This window comes from Cornus florida, unplaced genomic scaffold, assembly GCF_030987335.1.
Source record: "Cornus florida cultivar Cherokee Brave unplaced genomic scaffold, ASM3098733v1 CherokeeBrave_3.0.0_Hap2_Chr05, whole genome shotgun sequence".
Taxonomy (NCBI): Eukaryota; Viridiplantae; Streptophyta; class Magnoliopsida; order Cornales; family Cornaceae; genus Cornus; species Cornus florida.
Genome location: NW_026775575.1, coordinates 87,339,013 through 87,355,234, shown reverse-complemented (window position 1 = coordinate 87,355,234; position 16,222 = coordinate 87,339,013). Strand labels below are relative to the sequence as shown.

The 16,222-nt window shown below is 33.3% G+C and overlaps 2 protein-coding genes across 2 annotated transcripts; one reads left to right on the top strand and one right to left on the bottom strand.

Moving 5' to 3' along the window:
• The first annotated feature begins 4,102 nt into the window (after positions 1–4,102).
• Positions 4,103–9,061, top strand: LOC132307411 (probable tyrosine-protein phosphatase DSP4). Its single transcript, XM_059805156.1, has 5 exons — positions 4,103–4,615; positions 4,758–4,851; positions 7,998–8,055; positions 8,188–8,231; positions 8,330–9,061. The coding sequence occupies exons 1-5, from the start codon at positions 4,365–4,367 to the stop codon at positions 8,513–8,515; spliced, it is 633 nt and encodes a 210-aa protein (XP_059661139.1). The 5' UTR covers positions 4,103–4,364; the 3' UTR covers positions 8,516–9,061.
• Positions 9,062–12,775: 3,714 nt separating this feature from the next.
• Positions 12,776–14,565, bottom strand: LOC132307409 (1-aminocyclopropane-1-carboxylate oxidase 1-like). Its single transcript, XM_059805155.1, has 4 exons — positions 14,373–14,565; positions 14,041–14,267; positions 13,317–13,650; positions 12,776–13,223 (listed from the first exon to the last, which is right to left on the bottom strand). The coding sequence occupies exons 1-4, from the start codon at positions 14,475–14,477 to the stop codon at positions 12,951–12,953; spliced, it is 939 nt and encodes a 312-aa protein (XP_059661138.1). The 5' UTR covers positions 14,478–14,565; the 3' UTR covers positions 12,776–12,950.
• Positions 14,566–16,222: the final 1,657 nt, after the last annotated feature.

Here is a 16,222-nt window from a genome sequence, read left to right as displayed (position 1 = left end):
CCTTTTCTTAATGATAGAAGTTTGTTGATTTTGACTTTTTGAGCAAAAAAATAAAAAATTGGTTTTGTTGGGATATCTCTTGTAAATGTGACATTTATCAAGTAAATAACAAATTTTTTAAAAATGATCAATATAAAATTTGGGAGGACCACATGCACATTACAAGGTTTATTTTGGTAGGTTGATTTTTAATTCCATAATATTTGGAAATCTCTACCCTATATTAGGTACATCTTGATTATTATAATTTTTTTTCCCAAATAAGAAATACTGTCATATACTCATTTTCATGAAAACTTGAACCCTCCACTTCAATTTTGAAGGGAAGGACTTACAACTAGGTTAGAGTCATAAATACTTTGGTCATGTCATTCATTATTGTATATAGTAAAATTAACACTGGTTACCTATTATTCATTTTAATTTTAGAATTTATAAATAAAATTTAATAATTGACATAATTAAATTTACAAATTGAAGAAGGATTTGCTTTCGTGGATACGCAACGTGTGATTAATTTTCTGTTGAAAAAAATAATGGGTTTCAAAAACATTGAAATAGCTTGAAAGTTTGTGAGGATTGTTCAACGTTAAATATAGACTATAGAGTGATTCAATAATAAATTAAGAGTAAATTACACACTATTACACGTTTATTATTTTGGCATATCTTAAATCTATTTGTCAGTCGACAAAAAAAAATGACTTTTGAAAATTCAGTAATATTTTTAAAATTACACACTATTTAATTCCACGTTTATTATTTTGGCATATCTTAAATCTATTTGTCCCTTGATAAAAAAAAAAAAGTGACTTTTGAAAATTCAGTAATATTTAACATTGTAATAATATATTATATTTTATTGATATACAAAAATGATATTAATCGTATTTTATAAAATTTAATCAATAAGTGAACGGTAACCGTATGACTTAGGAAAACCGCCCGCCAAATTTTATTGGTGGTCGTGTATCCATGTGTAACAGGATGTCAGTATAATTTATCCGATTGTTTTATGATAAGGAGGTAAGATTCGAATTTCCAAGCAGTAGAAGCAGAAGCGCATTTTGTATTTGCACTTTTTCGCTAAAAGGACGTGGCGCACAGGTCTGACATTTAAAGCGGCTACAAAACAAGGACACTCCCAAACCGGATATTCCTTCGAATGTACTCTTCATCCATTCCCCAACTTTTCTTGTTATATGCTGTCCTATATATATATATATATATATATATATATATATCACACGCACACACACAGTTGGCGCCACTCATCACTTTGTCACTTACAAGTACAACCCAAGGTTAAAATTAGAGAATGGTAGTTTAATTGTCACCTAAAATAAAATGGAAAGTATTTTTAATTGTCAAAATAGTACTCCTATGTACTATTATTTATTAAAAAAAATAAAATATCAAAATATATAAATATAACCCACAATAAGATAAAATAAAATATGATAAAATAAAATATATTTTATATCAACCAATTGTATAAGAATGCACAACTGTGCATAATGTTTGACGTGATTCCCAATCATATGATTATGATTATTACTAGTCTCTTTAATTTTAGACACGAATAATAAAGTTAACATTTGACCTGATCTCCAATCACATGATTATGATTATGATTATTACTGGTCTCTTCAATTCCAAACACGAATAATAAAATTAACAATTAATGTGATTCCCAATCATATGATTATGATTATTACTAGTTCTTTCAATTCCAAACACGGAAAATAAAAGAATCACATGATCATGATTATAACTAGTCTCTTCAGTTCCAAACACGAATCATAAAATTATGCCAAGAGCAGGTTATTAATCGCTAGTATTCTCTCTCTCTCTCTCTCTCTCTCTCAATATTAAGTGTTATTTTATTTTGCATATATAAAATCACTCTATTTTCTTGCTTAAGTTATTAATGAAGTGTCCTCTTTGTTTACTTCTCTTCGTGCCCACATAGAGAAGATCCTACCCAACATCTAATAATGGAGATGGAGGGTTCATTAATCAATATTACACCGTATTAACAAAATTTGTTTTATCCAAGGTATCTTAAAAAATAGGAGAGAAATTCGAAACCGTGTGAAAATAGTATGTGTTTTTGTTTTATCATTAAACAAAATACAAAACAAAACAAAACTTGTTTTGACAATAATACTCATAATAATGTGAATTGCGTAGATCATAGATGTAGAACTTTATGCGTGATGGAGTTGACAAAGAGTTAATGTCTGAAATTCTTTGCATTCAAATGTCTGAAATTCAACCCCCTACGTTAATCGTGTAGACAAAGAACTACTGATTAAACAAAGTCAAATTCTACCTATATAAATAATAAATGTTTCAAGTTCAACAACCTTACTCTAATCTGATCACATACGAAATCTAAAAATTAATACTAGTTTTGACCGTACAAGAGATTAAGAATTACTTCCCCTCTATGAAAGGAAAGGAAAACACAGAAAGAAGAAAAAATAAATTGTCATTTTCAACTGGACATCGATGTATGAACATGCTCACCTCTAGTGTTTGTCCATCACGCTCCACTATATCTATATCTATATATATATATATATATTAATCACCGTATGTATAAGCTAAATAATGTGCGTGTCTAGTGAGATGTGAATCAGATGTTCGTGTCCGGTGGGCTTTATCTTTTCAATTAAACAAGGTAATAAAGTCACACATTAATTATAAGAGTTAATTTTATACCTCATTGAGAAATACTTTGCGCAATTTATGAGTGTACGCTTTAATGTTAGATATTGAATTGATTATTATAGGAAATGTATATCACATAAATTTGACCATTAATTTAAATATATATATTTTATGATTTGAATTTTTTTATGAAGGACCTAGTAGTTTAATGATATCTCTTCTATCTTCCAAAATGTATGTACGAATCCTTTATCCCACTCATCTAACTAGCTCACGTGATTCACCGGCTAGACCTGAGTGACGAAGTCGATACATAAGTAAGCTTGAAGTGTTGTGTGTGTGTGCGTCTGTGTGTGTTGATCGCTCCCACACCTTACGCGTTCGTGATCCGTCTCTTCAACTGTGTATTGAAAAAAAGGCAGGATGATGGAGGTTCGAGTCTCCAAAAGGACAAAGGGTATATGAATGGTATATGTGTGAGTTTCTTACCAATGACAAAAAAAATGTATATATTGATTTGAATTTTTTTTTCTTTTATTATCTCTGTAGATATTTAATCACAAACGATTTTAATCGAAGACTACATGTTAACTATACTTCTTGATCACCTTTCAAAGGTCAAACATATAACAATTCAAGTTCGAAGCAAAGAAGGTGGGTGAGTTTTTTTTTTTTCAACATAAAAAAAAAAAAAAAAAAAAAAATCACAAATAGTGTTACTCATTTTTATCCCAAACCAATTGAGAAAATAAATAATAATGTTATTATAACTAAAAAGAACAAATCTGCCAAGTGAATGTCTTCCAAACACGTGATACTTTAAGGTGAGCTCGCATTAAATTATCAAGGATAATTATACTTAAATTTTTATTATTCAAGCAATCTGCATAGAATTTATCATCTAATTTTAAATATAACATTGACCTCTCATTTGGTTTAGGTATGCGTAACACTAATCCCCTTAACGTAAAATTGAATTTTTGTCTGTTACGTCATGTTCAATATTTACTTAATATACAATAATGTTATAAAAAGCTTGAAAATATTATTTATTCGTAAAAAAAATAAACATTTTAAATTTTAAAATAATAAAACTACAGTGAGTATGATAATCATTTAATATCTTCCGATCAAAGTCAACACTGACACAAAATATCAAACTCTACGAGAGATCTTGTTGTTTAGAGCAATTGTAATGTTGGGAAGCGTAACTATTCCAAATACTTTTCAGTCCATGAAATTAGTTAAATTTCAATCCTTCTAGATCAAAACTAGTAGTACTAGCAATAGTTATTGGTGTGTGGGACCGAAACGCGCACACAACTCGCGTGGACATATTCCATTGGGACTCCAATGGGAAAAGCAACCTATTTCACGCTATTTTGTTTCTATATGCATATATTTTGCTCCTATTCCTTGTACAAAACACCCAGTGCTGTTGCTTGCCGTTTCTGCCTTTTTATCTCTCTCACACTTTCTCTCTCTATATAACCTTTACATGTATATGTATATATACCATCGCCACCGCGCATTTTCACAAGAATCACAACCCTCCCGCGCCACCTGAGACACGCACACACTCTCTCTCTCTCTCTCAATCCCACTCTCTTTATAACTGCCAAAAAGGACCTGCATCAGAATCTTCAACACTTTCTCTCTCTACTCTCTAGTCTCTGCATCCTGTATGTATGGTAGCACTAATTATGAAAGTGGACAAAGTCCAAGACAGTACTGAGATGTGCAGAACCATCGAAGTCGCCATGGTCGACCCTCAGCTCTCGCCGCCGACGGAGATCTCCGCTACCGGAGACGACGACTCCGAAGACTTCCACACTCCTCCTCTCAATTTCGCTATGGTCGATAATGGCATCTTCAGGTCTGGTTTTCCAGACTCCGCCAACTTCCCCTTCATACAATCCCTAGGCCTCCGTTCCATCATGTCAGTATCTACACATATATATCTATATATACATTCTAATATTTATATTCTTGCCTTTTCATATATATATATATATATATATATATATATATATATATATTGTTGATTGACATTAGATTTTTGGTGAAAAATTCATATGTAGATATTTGTGCCCCGAACCGTATCCGGAGCGGAACGCCGAGTTTCTCAAGTCGAATAAGATTCGCTTGTTTCAGTTCGGGATCGAAGGCTGTAAGGTATGTTCTATTTGCAGTTCTATTTTAAATTAAATTTAATTGATTTTGTTATATGATTGTGATATTACTGGTTTTTAGTATGTGATTAGCTTAGTTGGTATAAGTAACTCCTGTGGTGTGTATGGATTTGATTTGATTAGCTATCTATAGAATTTGAGATCTGAATTTGTTGAGGTGTTATATTTAAGTACCCTTGAATGAGCTTTGGTTAGTGTTGAATGCTTGGGGATTGTACCAATATGCTTCATTTCTATCATGTGAAATGGAGTTTTACTGTTTGACATAAGAACCATGAGAAGTGTTTGAAGTTTAGTAGTTAGGTTTATCATTTAAACGAGAAGTGAATGGCAAGAATGCAATGTTTGAAGGGTTTGAGGGGCATTAGTGGGTTGGGAAGAAGATTTTATTATTTATAACAAATATTAAATTCAGTTTATTTTAATTGATTTTGTTAACGATACTTTGTTGCTTTACTAAATTCAGCATGCTCTCCTCCTTTGGAAACTTTACTAGTTAAAAGTTTTACAACACATTTTTTTTTTTTTGTTTCTTTGTTTGGTTGTTTGCCTGTTTGTTTATAAATCATTTTTTATTACTTATAATTAAGCATGCCACACATATATATTTATTTTAAAGGGGTTTAGATTAGACAGGGAAAACATTTTTAGTTTTCCCTTTTCCTGTTAGGTTATCTGCCAAAGTGTAATGCAATGCAAGAGTAGTAGAAGTTCCCAATTTAGAATGAGAAATCTTGGAAGATTGGAATCCTCGCTTGTCTGCCATGTGAACTGATAGCATTGATCAACAGTTATCACATGCTTTTGTTCTTTTGTGTGTGTATATCTACATCTACTTTGTTCCTCCATATATTGGGTAGTGTTTTTAATGGATGCATTAATCCAAATTTATTAATCTCCATGCATTATTCTTGGCCCTCATGGAGGCTGTGAAACCTAGTTTGTGGGATTAATTCTCTATCATGTTTTGTCATGTGTAAATACTGGTTTGCATTTTCTTATTCTTTCTAGTTTGTTTTTTTTTTATTTTTTTATTTTTTTTATCCTCTAATATTTCATAAGTTGGTATTCTATCTTTGGAGTGAAAGCTATTATGAAACAAGTTAGTGTTTCCTTTTCAGTTGTTTAACTTGGATTGAGGTTAGTTTGATGTCTTAGCGATCTTGTACAGTAGTACTGTAATAGAATATTTATAGGGTGTTTTGACTGGGTTAACATGGATTGAGGTTAGGTCAATAGCTCAGTGGTCTAGTGCTGTAATGATTTATTTATGCATTGAATTTTTAAACAAACGTTGTAGCCTAGTGGTATCTCCTCTACCTTCCAAAGTGAATGGTGAGGGTTCAAGTTCCCATAGGGTCAAATGGGTGTGTGAGTTTCTTGCCAGGTCAAAAAAAAAAAAATAAAAAAAATAACTTTTCAAATTTTGGCCGACTTCTTAGACTTGCTTATGCACTTGGTTTTAACTCCAAAATCAAGAACCAAGATTTTTGATATATCTGGTTTTAATTCATTCACAATCAAGTATATATAGGAATGCAGTACAAACATGCATTTGGATGACAAAGACTGTGTCTCATCAATAAAAACGATCATTGTCGTCAGTGTGTGGATTACAGAATCTTGTTGCTGTCATGGCACCTGTTTATTCGTCTATTTATCTATTTTGATTTGAGAAAGCCATTTTTCTTCCATTAATCCCATGTAGTTGTAAGTACTCGTAACCATAAGGTTGTCATTTCCAGAATTTATAAGTGGAAAAATCATTGTGATCCTTTCTGTTGCCTATTTGTTAAAGCTCATGAATCACTGAATAAGTCTGGCTAGATCTGGAAATTTTGATTTGGGTTTGGGCAACCTGAAGAAGGTGTATTATGAATTTATTAATTTCGATCCGATCTGATCTAAGAAAGAGATGGGATTTCAATACATTTATGTGGGATATTTGGTCTAATGTCCAATTTAATTTGGTTCAGTTTAAACCTATATTGCCACTTAATGGATCATTGGATAAAACTGTATGCCAAAGTCAGCTGAGTGAATTTTATTTTTCCATGGTACAGAACATTCAAAGGCTAAACCCCAGACAGCGGATCTGGTGCACTTCCAAGGTCCAAGAAACCGATGTGTTCATATCGTTAGTTTGCACTAAAATTCAATAAGATTAATGCTGGAATCATACTTTTTGGTTAGACTAGAAGCATCTAGAAGCAATAGGCCATGCACTGCTATTTGCTGATCTAATCTCACTGCAGTGGTAGTATTTGCGAGTTATACATGTATATGCACCAATTGTGTTCCCCTAATCTGCATGTCTACAAAGGATGCTAATAAAATGGAGAGTTGTAAGTTGCACCTAGATTTCATTACCCAAAATGAAGAGTAAAATTGTTTTTATGATTATCCTCTGAACTAGGGTAATGGAATACATCTTTTAATTCAAATGCCTTTTTCTTAAAAATAAAAAAATAAAAATCTTGAATCTGCTCATCTCAGATCTTGAACATTCTGGCCATCACTCCGTCTTTTCAATTTTGGCTTTTTCATTGCTCTTTTCTGCATTAGCTTTGTATTGATCACTCTCTTCATTTCTTGTATTATATTCCTTTTGTTCCTGGTATTTTACTGCACAAGGTGCAAATTTTACGTTATGTAGGCATCACGTTATGTTTTTGTAGACAATTTAATTGTTTCTTCTTTACCTCTAGGTACAACAAGCTCATGGTAAAATTTATAGGAAAAAGTAGTTGAAAGATGCATAGATGTTGGTAGAGATGACAAATGAACTTGTTGGTCATGTTGTCAAACATGAGGTTGGGGTGGATATGAGTTTATCTGTGTCAAAATGCCTGTGAACCTGAAAATTAGTCGATATACAATAGAATTGGTGGATTCTACAGTTTGAGAATCATATACACACACTATGATCCGGAAGAATCTTACACACACACACACACACATACACACACACACACTAGTCAATATACAATAGAATTGCAAATTGAGTAAACTCACAGTAATGGTCTTAGTTTTGTATAAAAAAACTGACTGCTTGAAAAGTGAAAAAAGTTCTCTAATTAGAATTGATTCCTTATCTCTAAGAATTGATATTCCAAATTGTGTATCCAGGAGCCATTCGTAAACATCCCGGAGGATACAATTTACGATGCACTAAAAGTCGTCCTTGGTATAATACTTCATTTCTGTCCCATAATGAGTGTAACTAATTTAGGTTTTTTTTTTTAATTACCGAAAAAAAAAAACTATTTTAGGGTTTTACTTTTATTCACTTTTTCTTCTTCTTCTGTTTGTAATGCAGATGTAAGGAATCACCCACTTTTAATCCATTGCAAACGAGGAAAGGTATGTGCAGTACTTGTTTTTCTGTAGTCTCGTCACTGATTTTAAGAATGGATCTTCTAAATTCTATATGGCTGTTTCGTTTTTGCTTCCTTTTTTAGCATCGAACTGGTTGTCTTGTGGGATGCTTGAGAAAGTTGCAGAATTGGTGCCTATCTTCTGTCTTTGATGAGTATCAGCGCTTTGCAGCTGCCAAAGCTAGAGTGTCAGATCAAAGGTTTATGGAGTTGTTTGACGTCTCTAACTTCAAGCATCTGTCAGTGTCATTTTCATGTTTGAAGAGGTAAACAACCAGTAATGTTGAAAGGCTTTTTCTTCCTTTTATTATTGGGAAGAGCATCTTAGTTCCTGCTTTGGATTGGAATCAACCGGAAAAAGGTGATGTTTCTGGAATGCATGTCGGCAGCAAATGAATGATCGTCTTTTTCCTTCTAATGATAATAAAAAGCATTAATCAGCATTTCTTGCTTTTGAGATCTCACAAACTCCCATCTATGCCCTTGATTCACTCTCCTGTTAAGCAATCTATATATGTTTGGTTGCATAATAAGAACTGATATTGTTTATATATTTGGATTCCTTTTTTATTTCATAACACGGTTAGAAGGTTTCAATCAGATGCTATAAGGATGTTGGTGATACGTATCAGCATTGAAGCGCATCTTTTTTATCCCAGTTCTTCCAGCCAAAAGATTACAATGAAAATTTGAGGCAGCTAGAAAAGGAGTTTGTACCCATAGTTGACTTATTAAATACCAGAAATATTTATATAAAAAATGTATATTTAGAAAGATTATTATGGAATCTGTATGAAGGATTTTGGTGATGTTTGAGGATTTAAATATGAAAGTTACACACCCTCTCTCATAACTTAAGTTTTAAGAGTAGATGGCGATTAACATGATATCACCCGAGTTCAAACCTCACCGTGACCCTGATAATTAAAATTGGAGCATGTGATGGACAAAAAAGAAGGCCACACATGAAGGGGCGTGTCATTCTCTCTGACAGTGTAAGCATTTAGAGTAGATGGTGTTTAACAGATGAATAAGAGTATACTGGAAACATCAACCTTTTAGGAATGCTGTTCTAATACTGGTGCAAAAAATCTAGTAATTATCCATTGTTGTTTATCTAGGCGAGGAGGATGAATTTCTGTTTTAGAAAGTACTCCATTTTTTCTCTCGCTCAATGATTTTCAGAAAGTATTGTAGAGAACATATCAGATTTAACTGGAACTTTTATGAAATTGTGAGCAGTTTTGACTGAAAAAGGTCAATAAGTAGCATGTATTAGTGAATTGTAAATAAGTAATCATCTGTACTGAATCCAGGCTATAAAGATTGTTGATAAAGCATGTATGACAATAAGCTAGATCTTACTGGGAAAACAGATGTTTCTTTCTTGTTACAGCTAACTGGCTGAAAACTAGCAATTAGGTAATTTGATCTCCTCACCTTAGTTACAATTAACAAACAAAAATACCTAGAAAACGTATATGGCTCAGAAGTATAGACATGTTAATAGATGTATTGATTGATATCTATTATTATCGAAAAACATGCAGAAATTATTAAAAATTACATATGAGATCATAGAAATTTGTGATGAATTAGATACCTCGAGGTCTTGGAAATGCCTTAGTATTGCAAATATTGTGGATACTTATTCCTGGGTTACATGTGGAAATAAGTCGGGTTTGAATGTCACCACGTCTTGGGCCGCTAGTTTTTCAGTCTGAATATCCTGTTAGATGTGTTTTTGGGTCCTATAAATTGGGTTGTTTTGATAAACATGTTAAATGCATAGTGATGAAGGCAAATATAAGAAATGCAAAAAAAAATTCTTAAAAAAAGTTAAAAACTGAATAAATTTGAGAATAAGTTCAGATTGATTTTATTTTATAGTAAATAAATTAAAAAAAAAAAAAAAAACCATCCTGGGATTTAATTCTTTGATGCAAGAGAGACCTGAAAATATGGTAAGCAGGGTGGTTGTGATGAACTCCAGGATAGTTCAATAGTTTAATCTACTACAGTAAGTGTGCATCACATGGTCGCTCTTTACAAGTTCAATAATATTATCTACTGCAGTAGTTGTGCATTCAACGGTCAATCTTCAAAAGTGACAACCTCTATACTAATTAGATTACCTTTCTTTACGACTAATTGAACATTCTATGGTTGTTAAATTATATATCTGTAATTTACAATTTAAATGTACTAAATGATGGGTGAGAATGCACATTGGATTTCATTGGGAGCAAAATAGGCTAGACGCGATACCAAACTATTGACATAATGTATCTAATCTAATTAAGGAACTTGGTGTGAGTGCGAAGATATATATTAGATTTCACTGAAGCAAAATGGACTGGATGTGACACCAAACTATTCATTTATCATATGTATCTGATTAAGAAATTCGGTGAATGAACTAAAGTTAAAGTTTAAGTACTCTTAGTATGCAGATGTTTAACATCAAAAGATTGAATGTTCTACTGTTTGTGTTTTGTTTCTTATGGATTAATAACAAAATAGTGAAATGTTCAAAGAGAATTGATCCTCTATTCTGAATAATAACAACACTGGTGATAGATATGTGATTTCTGCTGTTATATAGGGATTGATATGCGATTTCTTCTGAATAATAACAAGTGATTGTGCAAAGAGTTCAGAATTCATCAGTCAAATTTCTACTGAATTTGATGTTTGAGACTTATGCTCCGTTTGGTAGGATGGAAGAAAATTGGATGGAAGGGAGAGAAGAAGAGATAAATGAAACATCCTAGAGAATAGATTGTGCCCTTCCCTCTTTTTGTGTGGTTAGATGGAAGAGAAGAGAATAAGATGATACATTATTTTGTTTTTTAGGAAAGAAGAAAAGAGCGTGTTAATTATAAGGAAAGTTTTGTAATTTAAAAAACATTTATAATAGCCTTGCCTTTCTTCTTTCGGGTTTTCTGTCTATATTTGGAGGGATGAAAATTTGTGTAGGAGAAAGGATGACTCATCGATCCTCTTTTCTCTTCTCTCCTTGTCTTCTCTCTACCAAACAAAGGAAATATGTTTCTTCCTTCCTATCTTCCATCCACCCATCTTCTTTCCTTCCTATCAAATGGAGCATTAAGGAATTGAAGGGTCTAGCTAATGGTGAATTAAAAATTTGAAAGATATGAATAGGAACTATAATTTTTTTTTATAATTTTTCATTGAAGTCAACACCTAATCTTAGGAATGATTATGCAATATTTTGCAGTTCATCTAGATGTAAACCTAACTTTAGGCATTAATTTTGTCTTGAAGTAGATATGTTTAACTAAAATGGCAAAGGTCTTTGAGGTTACCCTCCAGGCTTGGGTTCAATGAGACTATTATAACAAAAATACTACCTTTTATTATTATTTTTATTGAAGGAAAAAGCCTATTTTTAAGGTATAATTTTTGCTTGCAATTGAGTTAGGTTTATTGCAAGATCCTATTCTTATCTTTCTTGCCTTAAAGCAGATGAGAAAGTGACATGTAATGGAATATTTAAAGTAGCTTTTGCTACAGAGTTTGCCTTGTGTTTTTTTTTTGGAGGGAATGCATGCTGAAGCTTTAATCCACTTAAAAAGTGCATTGCATGATCATACTTTCTTAAAATTCAAAAAAAAAAATAATAATAATAATAATAAATAAATAAATAAAAATGATCATACTTTTCTTTTCTTTTCTTTTTTTTTTTTTCATATTTGTCTTGCAGTGTTGATCTTTCTTGAATATTCCAATTAGCATTTGGAAAAGGAAAAGGTATGAATTTTCTGTATCCTTTATTCTGTCAAATACTTATTAGCTGCTCCACTCACACTAGTTGAATGATGATGTGGAGTAACCCATTTAGGGAAAAAAAAAAAAAAAAAAATTGATGAGGTGGAGTACGTGTTATTATCACAAAATACTATGTAACTTTTTGGTGGATTATGTCTTCATCTTGTGATGGCAAGTTGGTCTTTTCCGAAATCCCTCTGAAATTTCCTTCAACACTTTCTCTTACTTTTCCTTTATTTTATTTTATTTTATTATTATTATTGTTCATTGTAGTTGATAATTTTATAATAAGCCTCTGTTCATTTCGAACAATACCGTTGAGACTAAATTGTTGTATTTTTTAGAACTGTGCTAGAATAAAAAAGTTGGGCTATTGGAGAGTATGACTTCCTTTGTGGCAGTGGATATAATTCTCTATCACATAATTAATTTATTTTCTTGGGAACTGAAGCGGAGTTTTGGGTTTAATTAGTTAATGTGGTTAACCATTTTGGTCTTGCCTATATGAGGTCCTAGGAGAGAGATGAAGACTGGACTAAACCTTTGGAATTCTTTTGCACAAGTGAATGAAGTGGTGTCCTTGTATTTTTATTCAAGCAATGATGACTACATGAATAATAGCAACCATATGTTCTCACAGAAATAAAGTTTAAATAATTGTTTTATTTTTTGGTTACAACTTTTTGGGCCCACCTGTATTTTAATATTGAAAAAAAATTACTAGGGAGAAAAAAACAGTAACAACTAACTTTGTCTATAAGATAACATTATTATAAACTACGAAGTATGAACTTTGGCCACTTTCAACAAATGGTATGCTATGACTTCTAAAGAAGCAAACACCTTTAGATATTATATTGCTTACACCCCTAAAAAACAAACAACATCATTCCTTCTCTATTAAAATCAACACTTAAGCTGTTGCAGTTTCCATGGCTTTCATGACTTCAAATCTTGGTTCCTTGGCCTGAAACTTTAGACCAGCATATAGCTTCATGTAGTCGTCAAACACGAATTTCGGGTACACTGGTTTCTTCTCCTCCGATTCTTTCTCTATCAATGCTGGTGCTGGATAGATAACAGCATCATTTCCAGGATTGTAGAATGAAGCAATCGACATCCGGGTACCGTCTGTTTGAGCAATCACACGGTGCAGCACACTCTTGTATTTGCCATTAGTGATCACCTGTGTTTGTTAAAAGTATTTTAGAATCGTAATTATAAATACAATATTTGACTAGTGATATATTATTACAACACTCTGGATTATTAAATATACCTCTAGTTGGTCACCAAGGTTGATCACAATGGAATGGTGCATCGGTGGAACATCAATCCACTTGTCATCCTTGAGGAGTTGGAGACCGCTGACCTTGTCGTCTTGGAAGAGTAAGATGATGCCACCAGCATCGGTGTGGGCTCGCAGTCCCTTGATCAAGTCTGGCTGAGGGCATGGTGGGTAGTTGCTCACCTTGGTGCCGAAGTTCGGACCCTTTGATCCATAGAAAGCTTTCTTCAGGTAACCTTTCTCTAGTCCGAGGTTTTCACATAGCAAGTCCAGAAGCTCCTCTGCCAGTTTCTCTAATCTTACAGCAAATTCTTTCATCACCTTCCTGCATCATTCAAATGGATGTCAAACTAGAAAGAAACATAGGATACACCATTTTATTATTTTTAGGCGGTTGGGGTTCAATTTTCCGTCGAAACATTTGATTCATGTAACCGACCCAAGTAATTGGGAAAAATGCTCTATTGTTGTAGTAGGTCGGGGTTCAATTCTTCATATTGATGAGGTCATTTTAAGAAAGCAATGTAGATTGAGGTTCAACTTATAAATTGGAGAAATTGATGAGGATTAGCATAGAGACTTAGATTATGATAACATTTTTTACTCTCCCATTGCTGGTACCCAAGGCCGGATGTGAAGAAGAGGTGGGTTGGTGTCAGGGAGACAAATCTCTATGATGATGGACATTTATGCTAAAATATTTTGATTTATTTACCTGTACTCATCCTCCAGGTCGGGGACTTCTGAGATGGTTGACACAGGGAGGTGGCGCAAGTGGAAGGTGCTCTCCCAATCAATATCGGTAACCTCTGCTTGGACACCCTCTAGAGCCTTGCTTGCCACCATTTCTTTGAACCTCTGCTCCATACACTTCTTGTAGTGCTCCTTTGTCATTCTTTCCACGGTGTCCAAAAGATCATAAGGAATTCCATGATGCACCAACTATGATTTTATAAACCAAAAAAAAAACCCCTTTAGATTCATATAAATAATGTGTAGGTATTGATCTAAACAAAAGCATGACAAGGAAGAGTTGATATATAATACCTCAAAGAAGCCCCAGTTCTCACAGGCATCTTTAATCATCTCCATGGTGGCACCTCTCTCCTCACCATTCAGCTTCTCCATGTTGATCACTGGGAAGTTCTCCATCTCTCTCTTCTCAAAAGCTATTCCTCTCTCCCTCTCAAAAGTTATTTCTCTCTCTCTCTCAAAAGCTGTTTGTTTTTTCAATGTAGAGTATGGGAGTTTGGCGTGCAATTTATAGTTGGTTTAAAGTAGCAACAGTAGGGAAGATAGTTGTTTATTGGTATGCTACGTCACTTGTGGGGTTAGAGAAAAGAAAATTCACTTGGACTTTTGTGGGCCCCCACTGTTCCTGTTTGGTCCAATCCACGAATAAGGGCTATGTGCCTTGTCCAACCATCTCTCTTCCATGGTGGGATTGGACCCACCTTGGTGGCCAAAATTTTCTTCTTTGCATTCTTGACCATGACCAGAGTAGTGGCTGCTAACATTTTTTTTATGCATCTGCCATTTTTAATTTGCTTGGTTGTTTCTGATAGGGTTGATGCGTAGGAAGTTGCCAAGCTATTTCCATTCACATCCCAAACAACTACACAACCCTTTTGCATATCTAATGTTTCTTGGAGAGACTGTTGACAACTTGACATGTGCACATTTTACACATTAGTGTGTGCTTTTATCTTTGTGGCTTTGCGCCCTGCCCTAATTACTGTCAACCAGTCATAATCCCCATTACAAGAAAAGTTATACGTTTAGCAAACAGAATTCACTTGCATGGTTGCATATCCCTTTCATTAGGTCATACACTGTTTCTTACGCCTATAATTTGTTTTTATGGCTATAATTGTCCATCGTCTGTCGACAATTTTGTTTTTCTTTCGGATGTGAATTACAATGGCGGCTGTAAACCCACCGAAATGAAGTTAAATTGATGATAAAAAAAACTAGTATAATGATGGTTAACCACTTGATTACTAATATGCTGTTTTTGTAATTATTTTTATACATACATACAATGTATAGGATGTATTGGTATAGTTACTCTCCGTCTGGAACACCAAAATTCTATGAACACCGAAATATTTTACGTCATTCTGAACTCAGCTCACGCAGTTTTAATGGGCGAACAGCTTGACCCTTGGAAGAGAAGTACACCTCACTGTCGACTAAGGCACATGTGGTGGGGGCACACACATTATAGGGTTTTTCACACACTAGGAATGTTTAATATGTTGTGAGCAGCCTGATAATGGCACATTTTTAACAATTCGTATATGAACCTACCAATTTGGACGAGTGTATTTGGAAATATAATATGTTAGCGTCGTAGGATTGAGACGTTGGGTGGTTTGGAATGGGATATATACTCATATAGATATAGACGAATCTTATGTAATGAAATTGTACTGTTTCAAAGATTTTGTAGTTAAATTTCGAACTTCTCTTTCTTTTTTATTTTTGTTTTAGAAAGAATGGTCAACTTATGATGACGATGGAATAAGGCTTTATGCTTTGTTCAGTAGGGAGAAAGGTAGGAAAGAAAGGAGAATATGAAGGACGGTCCATATTTCCTCCTTTACAATTTTCATCAATAAAAAAATGGGCGGAATAAAGGAGGAAAGACAGGTGAATTATTGTAGAAGTTTTAAATTAAATATTATCCTAAATTATATACGTTTTAAATTACAGTACCAAAAAAAAAAAAAAAAAGGTGGGGGAAAATAAACCATCTCTTCCCTAAATATGTCTCATCCATTCCTTTTTCTTTTCCTTACATCTAATATTTTTATTTCCTATCGAATAGAGTATTAAGAATGCCAAACAGTGATGTTGATAAATGAATCCCACAAATGTGAGTTCATAATAAAGAA